Genomic DNA, 14,021 nt, shown 5'->3' with positions numbered 1-14,021 from the left:
AGTCTAGCGTATCTGGAGGAAGAGTGATGAGAGCAGATCCCACTCCCAGAAGATGCGGCCAAGGGGCAGCGAGTGAGTAAAGGCTGCAGGAGTCCACAGGAGCTCCAGGAGGCGAAGCCCAGAGTTAGGTGGGCTTTGTCTGAGGTCGATCAGGCGTGAGAATGATCTGATAGGATCAGGTCTGCATGTTAAAAAGATCAGACTAGCCAGAGTGTAAAGGGTGGATTTGAGGAATGAGATCAGTGGGAAAGGGTAAGGAACACATGTAAGGAAAGTTTAGGATCAGATCCACTATAGTGGGGGCTTCAGATTTATGAAGAAAATGACACAGTTTCACTGAGGGACCCAGAAGAAGACTTGAATAAGTAAAGAACCACAGCATGTTGAGGAAAGGAAAGAGTTGGTATTGTGAAAGTACCAGTTCTCCCCAAGTTAATCTTTAATTTCTTAAAAATCGGTGAAAATACTAAAGGGATTCAGGGAGGATATGGGAACTCAATAGAATGAACTTAAAATCAGTCTAGAATAACAACATGTAAGAATATCCAGGACTGTTTTCTAAAGAATGGAAAGAGGAAACTTGCCCTGTCATATATTAAAGCATATTCTAAATATTTGATTATTAAAAGAGAAAGGCACTCTAAACAGAACCAAACGAGTCAAAATCCAGAAGCAAATTCAAGTAATTTAGAATGTGATAAAAGTGGCATTTAAAAAGTGGGTGAGCCCGGCCAGTCGTGGCTCAGCGATTGAGCATCGACCTAGGATCCAGGCGATCGGGGTTCGATTCCTAGTCAGGGCACATGCCCGGGTTGGGGGCTCGATCAATGACTCTCTCATCATTGATGTTTCTACCTCTGTCTCTCCCTCTCCCTTCCTCTCTCTGGAATCAATTAAGATATTTTTTTAAAAAAAATAAAAAATAAATAAATAAAAAGTAGGTGACTTACTAACATTTCTTTTGAAAATGTCTTGCTTAAACATACATTGAATTGTGTTTTCTCTGTTGTCACACTTAGTATTCTATTCTCAGCCTAGAGTCTCAGAGTATTAGGATTATTTAAGACTAACAAAAGTATCTAAATTGCATGTATTAATTTCTATGCCTTATTTATACTTGAATTCTCACATGAAGCGTTAGATAATTATCATTGTTTATGTGATAAAAATGTCCTCTTTAAAAAAGTGGAAAATTTTATAACTGTAAAACCTTTGGCTAAAAATAGTATATAGTAGTAATAGCACACATCCACTGAAAACTGAGCAATAGATCTGTATTGACATGCAAATGATTCAGTATACATTATGATGTGAAAAGGGCAGTTATAAAATCATATACACTGGCATTTCATTTGTGAAACAGAATATCCATATAAGTGTATATGTATAGAAAAATTATGGAAGGATACACCAGTATGTTAATTGTGGTTACCTCTGAATGGAAGGATTGTGGGTGGTATTTGTTTCCTTCCTTTTCCTGTATCTTGATTTTAATTTAACAGTATATATGCGTTACACTTCTAATCAGAACTGTAGACCTTTTCATTGGAGAACAGCGGAGAGGAGGAAGGGATCCAGTGTGAAAGGCCATGGCAAGGTTAAGTTAGAAGTGCAGTGTCCCATTGATTGAGTCAAGCAAGTGCTTAGTGGTCACCTTGCAAGAGCTGCTGCACCTCCTTCCACCGCAGCGATGTGAGAGGAATGAGAACATGGGCACCGCTGTGTGAAGACTGTTGGCTGAGAAAGGAAGGGGGCTGCTCGGGTTGCTTATTGGCCAAGGAGCAGTAGAGAAGGGGACTAGTTAGGAGAGCCAGCCTGGTTGAGAAAGTGGAGTGCGTGCGACCGGGAGCGCAGGAGGGAGAATACTGCCGGCCCTTTCCCACCGGGAGATGAGGGAGGGGGTCAGTGCCAGTGCTCCTAAACATGTAGGTGGAGAGCAGGGAGTTGATAGCTTTCCCTTGGGGTCTGTGTTTCTCTCAAGTGGAGTGGACACTAGTGAGCTGAGAGGAGGAAGGGAGATGACAAGGTAGGGAACAGCAGTAAAAATTTAGACTGCCCTACAAGGACAACAAGAGAGTTGACTGGGGACCTGCAGGATTACCTGGTGTCACTAAGGTAGTCAGGGTTGGAGACTCACTTCATATTGATAATTAACAAGTATGTGATTGTTTTTTCCCCATAACAGCTCTCCGCAACACAAGTTTAACAGTTGAGAAAAACAGTGGGGCTAACTAAGGATGAAGCTTTGCATAAAGGATAAGGTAGAATGACCGTGGGACAAAAGAGGGGAGGGAATTGGAAGAGCTAGCAAGTGATGCATGAGTTAAGTTGCTGTCCAAATTTAATTAATTATGCTATCTAATAAGCTTATGTAAATTTAAGTGGTATTTTGATATTCAAACAAATGTAATTAAAGTAACTTTAAATTTTTTAATTAAAAAATAGATCAGAGGTGAGTAATAATACATTCCAGGTTTTAGCCATGGGAATAGTTGGGAAAAAAATGGAATGGGGTTAAAGAAGTAAGAGTTCTCTGAAGCTAAGGTATCGCCGGGGCATCCTAGGGATGTTGAAGTTGTGCGGGAAGATGGTGAGGGTGGGCTAGAGAGGATGAGCCATAGTCCCTGAGGGATTTGGAGGACTGACGGCAAATGATAGCGATGAGGAAGGGGATATTGTAAACATTAATGGAAGGAGGTATAAGTCCCCAAGAGAAAAGCATAACCACGTGGAAGGGATAATTGGAAATAAGAAAGGATGTTGGTACGTGCCCTGTGTGGGGAGGGGTATGAGGGCTGTAAATGAAAGGTAGGGGCCCAAAAAGATTTTACTTAATATAATTTTAGTTAAGTTAGGTTTGTTAGAATAAGTTTCACCAAGTTACAGAACAGTCAACAACAAGGCTTTAAATAAGGGTGTTGTTGTTGATATGACTACAAGGCCAGAGGTGGGCAGCCCCAAAGTTGATTAGTTGTTCAGTGTCATCAAAGATCCAGACTCTTTTTCTAATTACACTCTGGCGTTTTCTGTGCGCAGAGCTGTCTCTCTTTCTGTTTCAAGATGGTTGCTACAGCTGCAAGTTCATGCCCTCAAGCAGTAGCGTTTAGTCTAAGATTCTTGGACATGGGGAGGAAGTACACCAGAGAGTTTTGTACCGCGCTCGTCTTGTGAAAGCAACAATTTCTTACCAGAACTCTATAGGAGACTTGCCCATACACCTCATTGGCCAGGCCTGGGTCTCATGGCCATCCCTACATCAATTCCTAGCAAGTGGGAATGTGATTGCCTGGGACTGATCCTTCCTGGCTGACACCAACAATGTCTACTGTAGAAGGAAAATGATAGTGTGTTCCACTCTATGGAAAACCAGCTTCTCTAATACATTACCTCATTTGGAGAGGAGGGAAGTGCATAGGGGAACATTCTCAAAAGAGGGAATTGAGAGGGAGAATGGGGAAAGAAGATATTTTGTGCAAATGCAACCATTATAAAGCGTAATATTTTCAAAAATTTATAAAGAATATGTGTTGAGCCCTGCCAGGTGTGGCTCAGCGGTTGAGCTTCGACCTAGGATCCAGGCGATTGGGGTTCGATTCCTGGTAAGGGCACATGCCCGGGTTGTGGGCTCGATCAGTGACTCTCTCATCTTTGATGTTTCTCTCTCTCCCTCTCCTTTCTTCTCTCCGAAATCAATAAAGAGAGATATTAAAAAATATATTTTAAAAAAAAAAAAGAATATGTGTTGAAATGGGGAAATACCCACAGCATATTATTAAACGCTTTTTAAAGGATTATAAAACAATGTTCATAGAACAGAAACTATTTGGGTCATAAGCCAACAACCTAGGCAACTTATACTTTGTGTTTTCTTATTTATGTAATGCTGATTGTTATATCCTGCTCTGAAGTTATAATTAACATTGCATATTTGTAGTTTCAGTTCCTGATGACTTTCCACTGTGGGTTAGTAATAGCCATCATGATGAAGTAATGATTTCTTCTTTCAGATTGTCCATTTAGTCATTGCATTGTTCCTCAAACACCAGCAACACTTCCAGGACTGGTGAAAATCAATTATTCTTATTTCTAGTTAGTTGAGACAGATTCTTCACTTACTCAGCATTATCTTTGCTTCCAGGAATGAATTATTTTCATTCTCTCTTCAGACTATATATTTTATTAATAAAATCTATATACAAAGCCACTTTTATTATGCTTTTATCTAGTCGCCTAGGAGCAGTAAAAATAGAAATCCAGCACTTGCGATTAGAGGCCTTGCATTTGTTTCTGCTGAAGAGCCCCAAGGCGATGTTATTTCCTTCCCCAGCCTCCTCCCCTCCTCCTAGCACATCCCCACCATGCAGTGTGCTGAAGTAACTGGTTGCATGGCGCAGCTTGACAGCTCTTCTTTGGAACAGCACTCACAAGTGTCTCTTGTAGCTTGTCTCCAGGTCCTTTCGTTTATTGCTTGCTTTGAATTCACCAAAAGTTGCAGCTTTCCAAGTGACTTGAAGTTTTAAAGAACCTGCTTTAACCTTCCTTTTGCTTTGTCAGGGTGTGTTTTGCCCTTTGGGATTTTGGTGAAGCATTTGGGTACTCCTGAGGACCAAGGTGGGAGGGAAGGGGGGACATCTGCTTACATAGCAGTTTTTGCATCCTGTTAACTGTCTTTGGTCAATGGCTCAGTGAAAGCATAAGGAGTCCCTGTCGAGTTTTGACCAAGAGTAAAAGGTGTGCATCGTACGGTCAGCTTGCTCCTGTGACTTTTATGGCAGATTCTCCCTGAGCCCACGAGTGGAAGGAGCGAGCGGAAGAACCCACCTCACTGACTGTTCTGGACCTAGTCATGACTTTGCTATGCACTACTTCACTGCTTATGTAGTAATACTGCACCACATTTTACTGGGGACCTGTGATTTTCAAAGATCCTGGGACTAGATCCAGCAGTTCCACCTGTGGGTATAAATATCCAAAAGGATCACAAAGACATACTCGTACGCCCATGTTCATAGCAGCATTATTTATAATAGCCAAAAAGTGGGAGCAACCCAGGTGTCCATCAACAGATGAGTGGATAAGCACAATGTGGTCTATACATACAGTTGAATATTATTCAGCCTTAAAAAGGAAGGAAGTTCTGACATATGCTACCACATGGATGAACCTCGAGGACATCATGTTAAGTGTAATAAGCCAGTCACAAAAACACAAATACAGTATGATTGCACTTATATGAGGTATCTAGAGTATTCAAATTCATAACGACTGAAAGCAGAAGGTGGTTGTCAGGATCTGGGCAGGGAGGGAGAAATGGGGAGATAGATGTTTAATTGGTATAGAATTTCAGTTCCACGAGAAGGAAAAGTTCTAGAGATTGGTTGTACAGCAGCGTGAATATACTTAAGACTAAACTATGCACTTAAAGTGGTTAAGATGGTAAATTTGATTATGTGTATTTGATTGCAACTAAAAATATATATTAGTTATCAGCAAAAATACGGAAATCTTAAAAGGCCCTGGAACTAGCCCTTGTTATTGTCAATAATCCTCTACTTTCTACATGACTTTATTATCACCGTTTATGTAAAGGCTCATGTGATTTTTTACTTCTATTCCTATAATCATAACCCCAATTAGAATTCAACATGTTATTAGTTCAGTGTAAAAAACTTTTGTTATCCGTGACCTATTTTAAACTATAGACTCCTCTGATACCCTTCATAGGAAACAAACTAGATTGGAAACCTTCATAGGAAACAAATCATTTTGAAAATAATTCTATTGAAACTTGGAGACAAATTTGAGAAGACTGGTTTACACATTATAAGGAGGGAGGAAAATGTCTATCTTTGTCTAAAAATTGTATGTCTTATTTTAAATTTTTCAATAGATAAACTATTGATGTATACATTTTTGTTGCTAAACCTTTAAGGATGTGAATATATCACTTGGATTAGGTAGAGGTATCCAAAAATCCAGAATTCTCTATTGAAAGCTGTCATTTCTGTGATTTGCTCTGTGGAATAAATTGGGTGTTGTTAGTGTCTTTTGGACCTATTTATACTATTTTGTAGTTGGAAAAAGACCCAGTGATAAAACTTTTTCCCATTAGAAAAAGTTTTCAGTTTGCTTGTTTTTAAAGAAGAGGATTAGAGTTAATAGAACACCTAAAAGAAACAATTACAAGGCTTTAAAGAATTCTGGTTTTCAGACTGAAGTCCATAGACTTTTTAGGGGAGTTGCCAAGGACAAAAACCCCACCTAACGTCACTGGAAGTCAGACTTCATTCCATGGTGGTGTCCTGTTGAAACATGCTTTACCTCATGTGTTTCAGAAAGATACAGTGTTTATAAACTGTAAACAGTTTATGGCGAGGCGTTCAAACCTTTTCTTCAGGACTGTGCACTGTAACATAAAAAGGTTTAACCTGTGTTTAACTTAAAGAGCCTTAATTGGCAGTATCTGGAGTTTCATTGCATTGTGTCACTAAGACTACTGTGAAATATTTGAGTCTTGTATAAGACAGATTCATTTAGATTAAAATCTTGAGGAGCTCATTTAAAAGTCTGTCTCATGATACTATAAACTAAGATAGAACAGATAATAAATGTAAGTAGAGGATCCTTTGAAATATCTTTGATCAGAGGACTTCTTGTGATTCTGAAGGAAAGGGTATTTTTTCATACACACCTTGTTTAGTGTTAAGACTTCTCATATCTTTCTCAAAAATTGGGACCATGTGTTAATTGTGACCAGAGTTCCTGAGATAGTTGAGTGTGTTTTTCCTTTACGATTAGGTGTTCTGATGAACAATGGTTAAACTTGAGGGGATTCCCCCCACAATGACATAAAATTAGAAATCAGCTACAATAAAAACACTAAAAAACATTCAAACACATGGAGGCTAAATAGCATGTTATTAAACAATGAATGGGTTACCAAAGAGATCAAGAAAGAAATCAAAAGCTTCCTGTAAATAAATGAAAATGAACTTACAACAACCCCAAATCTATGGGACACAATGAAAGCAGTCCTGAGAGGGAAGTTCATAGCACTACAGGCCTACTTCAAAAAACAAGAAAAACTTCTAATAGACTCTCTAACCCTACAACTTAAAGACTTAGAAAGAGAACAGGAAAAGCCCAGAGTAAGCAGAAGGAAGGAAATAATAAAGATCAGAGCAGAAATAAATGACAGAGAGACTAAAAAACACTACAAAAGATCAATGAAACCAAGAGCTGCTGGTTCTTTGGGGGGGAAAAGACTTAAATGTAAGACATGAAACCATAAAAATCCTAGAAGAAAACGTAGGCAGCAAATCTCAGACATCTCTCGTAGCAATATGTTTGCCAATACATCTCCTAGAGCAAGAGAAACAAACGAGAAAATAAATAAATGGAACTACATCAAAATAAAAAGCTTCTGGCCTGGCCAGGCATGGCTCAGTGGTTGAGCATCGACCTAGGATCTAGGAGATCATGGTTTGATTCCTAATCAGGGCACAAGCCTGGGTTGCAGGCTCGATCCCCAGTCAGGGGCATGCAGGAGGCAGCCAGTCAATAAGATATATATTTTTTAAAAGCTTCTGCACAGCAAAAGAAACCATCAACAAAACAAAAAGAGAGCCCACTGTATAGGAGAACATATTTGTCAATGACACATCTGATAAAGGGTTAATATCCAAAATATATAAGGAATTTATACAACTTAACAAAAGGCAGACAAACAATCCAATTTAAAAATGGGCAAAGGACTTAAATAGACACTTCTCCAAAGAGGACATACAGATGGCCAAGATGCATATAAAAAATGCCCAAAGTCACTAATCATCAGAGAGATGGAACTTAAAACCACAATGAGGTGTCACTTCACACCTGCCAGAATGGCTGCCATCAACAAATCAAATGACAGGTGCTGGCAAAGATGTGGAGAAAGGGGAACCCTGGTACCCAGCTGCTGGGAATGCAGACTGGTGCAGCCACTATGGAAAACAGTCTGGAGGTTTCCTCAAAAAATTAAAAATGGAACTGCCATTCGATCCAGTGATCCCACTTCTAGGAATATATCCTAAGAATCCTGAAACACCAATCAGAAAGAACTTACACACCCCTATGTTCATAGCAGTGCAATTTGCAATAGCTAAGATCTGGAAACGGCCCAAGTGCCCATCAGTAGGTGAGTAAATAAAAAAGCTGTGGTATTTACACCGTGGAATACTATGCACTGTAAAAAAGAAGGATCTCTTACCTTTTGGGAAAGCATGGAGGGAACTGGAGTGTATTATGCTAAGTGAAATAAGCCAGTCAGAGAAAGACAAGTACCACATGGTCTCACTCATATGTGGAATATAATAAACAAAATAAACTGATGAACAAAATAGATACAGAGACATAGAAGCATGGAACAGACTGAGGGATCTCAGAGGGAAGGTGGGAGTAAGGGAATGGGTGGGGAGAGATTAATCAAAGAACTTATATGCTTATATCCATGATCTATGGACACAGACATTGGTATGGGGAAGGCCTGGGGTAGGGTGTAGGGTGGATGTGGAGTGAAGGAGTTCACTGGGGGAGAAGGGGACATCTGTAATACTTCCAACAATAAAGATAAATTTTTAAAAAATTGAGGGGGTCCCCAAATCATACTTATTACAGGTCTATTGTGTTCATTAGCCTACCTTATAATTGAATTTTACTGAAAGTAATGAGATTTTTGGCAAGATTTTTTTTTAAATCATTAATTCAGGGCTCAGTGGTTCAAAACTCTACTTGTGGGTACACATTGTAATTTTTAAAGAAAACCCAGTTTGCTAATGAAAAAAAAATTTTAAGTAGCCTAACAAAATCTGAAGAATGGTAATTCTTATTTAGAACTAACTTTTCCTACATTCACTTACATGAAGCAGTGTTAGTGCAGTTATGTGGATTCACATAGCCTGTGCTTAGATATGATGCTAAGTCATTTTCATCTACTCTCGCCTTTAAATAAAGGATAACTAGACTCTTAGTATAAGTTCCAAAATAACACAACTAAAACCAAATGTGATTATGGCATATCACAGGGAGGAAAACCATGCAGCCCTTAAAAATCATATAAAAAACGTTTTTGTAGTTTTGTTGTAGTGGCAAAATATTTACAATGAATTATTAAATGTTTTTAAAAGAACTGTAAAATAATATCTACAGAATAATCATTTTTATTTATAAATATATTTAATATACTATGACACAAATATATAATATTTATATAAATTATTTTATGACTGTAGTACTTATGTAACTTATAATAATATACATTATATTTATACCTACAAATATAGCAGTACATGTAATATTTGAAACACAGACAAAGACACAAAAATTACAGTGAAGATTTCTCTGTTCTCTGAGGAGTAGGAATTTTTAAAATTTTATAATTTCCTAAAGCATGCACCAGTTTTATAATTTAAAAAAATATATAGTATGTTCTGTATAAATAAATGCACAAATAAAAATGATGCACATTTTTTTTACTCTGTAGTTCAGGCTTTTTATAACATTAGATGAGCCTTATGATTAATTAGTTCAAATTTTTATTCTGCTAATTTGCTGCTTATCGTTTGTACACTGAAATATGAACCAAGCAGACTTATTCTTTGTGCCGTTTTAATTGGTTGGTACTTAGTGTACAAGAAGCTAAAAATGATGAGCCAGCATGACATTACTTTAGGTTAGTCATGCTATTTAAAATTTAGTGCTTACAAGTGTGTGCATATGTTTCCAATAAAGACTTATTTGCCACAGCAGAAGAGGACTTTCTTTAATATTTTGTGCTTCATTTTCACACTCATGTTTATTCATTGTTGTTTGGCCTGTAGTGGTTTAAGACTTGAAGTACTGACAGTACAGTCTTCTCTAGAGTTTTTACCTTTGGAAATTTAGAAGGTTACCTCTTCCAGTTCCACAGGGAAGGAAGGGCATATGTTCCAGGAGCCCCAGTGGAGCCTGAAACCATGATAGTACCAAACCCTATATATACTCTGTTTTTTCCTATTCTTACATACCTATGATAAAGTTTAATCTACAAATTAGGCACTGTAAGAGATTAACAACAATAACTAATAATAAAGTAGAACAAGTTTTAACAGTATACTGTAATAAAAGTTATGTGAATGTGCTCGATTGCTCCCCCACCCCACTCCCGTCTCTCTCTCTTAGGGAAGGCTGTAAAAGGCACCTTCTGGAACAACCATTTTAGTGGACAATTTAGCCATAACTAGTCTTGGTAAAGTTGTACATACCTTTGACCCAGCAATTTCATGCCTACATATATATCCCTAAAGAGATTCTTGCATAAGAGATATGGAGAAATGTTAAAGAATGTTTAAATGTTAAAGAATATTTAAAGAACATTAAAGAATATTTTTTTGAAACTGAAAAAATTGGAAACAATCAATCAATAGAACAGCTGAAAAACTTTTTGGTCTATTCACCTAGTAAAATACCAAACATCGGTGAAAGTGAACAAAGTAGAACTACTTCTGTCACCATGATTAAATGTCAAAAATATATTGTTAAACAAACAAAAAAGTTATTGAAGAAAGATTCATGCATTATGATACAATCTTTATACAAATTAAAGATATGCCAAATATACCATAATTTTAAAGGCTACATATGTATATAGTAAGAGTATAAAAACGGAAGGATGGGGGAGAGAGGATCATGACAGGGTTTCATGAGGACTTCAGTTGTGTTAGTAATCTTATTACACCAGGTAACCTGTATATTGAGGATTCATTATATTGTCATCTGCATATTATATAGGTCTATGATGTTTCATAATTTAAACAAATAACTAAAAAGAAATCTAAACACCCACACTCAATAAAGCCTTGAGACAGTTTCTGAATTATGCTGAGAAATAAGCTGGTTTCCCTTCCTGGGCCATGTGAAGCTCTCAGGAAAAGAGAAGGCACATCTGAGATGGCTTGGCTTAGCAGTAAACAAATGCTTACTAAATTTCAGTCATTTTACATGTATGTCAAATATTTTAGGTTTTAGCATCCCCATTAAAGCTCCCTGATAGCAATAATAAACCCAATTTTAAAAAAAAGTTATGTGAATGTCCTCAATTGCTCCCCCACCCCACCCCCATGTCTCTCTCTCTCTCTCTCTCTCTCTCTGTCTCAAAACATCTGATAACCCGTCTAATGACTGAGAGGGCTACTAAGTGACTGACAACCGGGTAGCGTATACAATGTGGGTAAGCTGGACAAAGAGATGATCCGAGTTCCAGGTGGGACAGAGTGGAACAGCAGTTAAAACTTATGAATTATTTCTGGAATTTTCCGTTTAATATTTTTGGACTGTAGTTGATGTGGGTGGCTGAAACCATGGAGAATGAAACTGCGGATAAGGGGGGACTATTGCACCCATTTAGGTGGCTCTCAGGAAGGATTCCAGTTCACCTCTGCATTGCATACCCCCCCACCCTTCGCCCTTTTTCCTACCTTGTGGGACTGGCCACATTTTCCTGTAGTTGTTTGAGACTCTGCCTCCCCTAGGAAACAAGACACTTTAATAACTGTCATGTGTTTAATGATACCATATGCCAGAACTGCACAACCCCTTTGCGTACATTACTTCATTTAAATCTCATAATATAGCCCTGGTGTGGGTCAGTGGTTAGAGTGTCGGTCAAGGGCACCTACCTGGGTTGTGGGTTTGATTCCCATCCCCAGTCGGGGCATGTTCAGGAGGCTCCCAATTGTGTCTCTCTCACATCAATATTTCTCCCTCCCTCCCTCCCTCCCTCCCTCCCTCTCTAAAAATCAATGGAAAAAATATCCTCCAGTGAGAATTAACAAAAATAAATAAATCTCATTATGAAAAGGAAGCGCTATTTTCTCGATTGTATAAATGGAAAAAAGCTAAGACTTTGGTTTTAAAGAGGTGGGATGTGAAGACAGAACCCCCATCACTGAAGGAAGAACTAGTACCTTAAACCAATAACCGAACATGCTATTCTCCGTGAGAGGGTTAGTGGTCCAGCAGCTGAACTAGTGTGTCTTCACGACCCCCTCCCCCAGCTGTAAAGCCCATGATGCTGACTAATCATTTTTCTAACCTTTATATGAACAACATAATTCTCTCTTCTCTTGTACGCACCATTCTCACAGTATTTTGAGAGGTCAATCAATCTTATTAACCCCAGATTTCAGAGGATCATATCATGGTCAAATTTTAAATTCCTACTTTCATACACTGTTTCTGAGTTTTAAGTCTTGTATCTAATTTTATCAGTTCTAAAATTAGAAAGAGAAGTGATGATACTGGTTTATTTTCTGAATGTGCCCTGCTTTATGCTGGTTAATAAGTATGGCAGTTACAGCTACCATTTATTGAATGCTTGCTACTGTGCTTAGTGCTTTACAAACAATGATCCTACAAAATAGGTTTTGGTACTTTACCATTTTACAGATGGGAAAACTGGGGCTCAGCAAGGTTAGATGGCTTACCTGGGTTTACATATTCATTTGATCATTGATCTAATAAAGGAGTGCATTGGGGATTTGAATTCAGTTTTTCTGGACTCTATTTGAATCAAGATTATCTCTTGCTGATTAACCAAAAAACTTATATGCATGTATGCATAACCCATGGACATAGACCGTAGTGCAGTGAAGGCCTGGGGCAGGGGCGGGAGCAGGGCGGAGAGGGGGTCAATGGGGGAAAAAGGGGAGCATCTGTAATACTTTCAACAATAAAAGATAAGTTTAACACCACTGTCTTGCTAGTGGTGTTACTTTGGACTAATTACATATACCTACTGTATATCACTTTTTTGACCTGTAAAATGGTGTGATGATATTATTTACCTTAATGTTGTGGTGTGGATTAAGTGAGTTACTAAACAGAAGATACTTAGAACAGTGCTTGATACAGTGTCTGCTTACTATTTGGTGCTATGAAATTAGTAATTACCATTAATATTGTTATGATTCATTGGATTTTAATTATTGAGATCAAATATTAAACCATATAGAAATATATGAAGTAAAAAATATCCCCCCCTCACTACCTCCCACTTCCTCTCCCCAGCATTAACCGCTGACACCAGTTTGGTTTATATTCTTCCAGAACATTTCCTATACCATCTAAAACTATTTTTAAATTGTCCTTTCATTAATAAAATACAGGTCTAGAGTAAAATTTTTTGTAGTGATTTGAGAATGGGAGCATGGAGAGGTAGGAAGGGAGACAAATTCATTCATTCAGCAAATATTTACCAAATGCTTTCTTTGTGCCAAGCACTCTCCTAAGCGCTGAGGGTTTGGCATTTGAGTTTCTGTTTTGACTGTTTATTGATTTTCTTTTTTGGCCTTATTTAGGACATGATGTTTCAGCTTCTCCGAGGTCTGGACTTTCTTCATTCTCACCGAGTGGTGCATCGTGATCTAAAACCACAGAATATTCTGGTGACCAGCAGTGGACAAATAAAACTGGCTGACTTCGGCCTTGCCCGCATCTACAGTTTTCAGATGGCTCTTACCTCAGTGGTGAGTGAGAAAGTGCTGTTCTTTCATTAAACTCATTTTTCCTCTTTTGAATGACAAACTGCCCCCATTCCATGCCCCTAATGTTATTACTGCCTATGGTTAGCTGGTGGGCAAAACGTCTGTACTTTTTTATATAACAGTGGGTAAGAGGAAAGCATTCTGCTTACACTGCAGACACATCCGGGCTGGGCTTGTCGTGGAGAGCACCCATTGCAGAAATAGCCTGTTGCATCTTAGCCACTAGAAGGGAATCAGTTACAAATTTCCAAAATTTTTTTGCCATAACACTATTTTCAGAGCTGCATATATAACATCTGGGAAAGCGGAGCACCAGGAACCGTGACCTGTCTGCAGCATCCTGGTTGGAGGAGCAGCCAGGGTGTCTGCACAGGTGTGTGGAAGCACTCTTCTGAAGCTCTGGTGCCAACTGTGCAGAAAAAAATTAAATGTACAGTGAGCTTGGATGACCCATAAACAAGT

General features: G+C 38.3%; 1 protein-coding gene across 1 annotated transcript in view; it reads left to right on the top strand.

Moving 5' to 3' along the window:
• The window catches only part of CDK6 (cyclin dependent kinase 6), a 208,286-nt gene that overhangs the window by 89,081 nt on the left and 105,184 nt on the right, over nucleotides 1-14,021 (top strand). Inside the window, exon 3 of the mRNA XM_016218819.2 lies at nucleotides 13,374-13,541. Coding sequence (XP_016074305.1) covers nucleotides 13,374-13,541 — 168 coding nt within the window. The remainder of the gene's footprint in view (nucleotides 1-13,373; nucleotides 13,542-14,021) is intronic.

This window comes from Miniopterus natalensis, chromosome 10 (assembly GCF_054644295.1).
Source record: "Miniopterus natalensis isolate mMinNat1 chromosome 10, mMinNat1.hap1, whole genome shotgun sequence".
NCBI lineage: Eukaryota > Metazoa > Chordata > Mammalia > Chiroptera > Miniopteridae > Miniopterus > Miniopterus natalensis.
The sequence above is the reverse complement of the archived record's forward strand: the minus strand, read 5'-3'. Positions and strand labels throughout refer to the sequence as shown.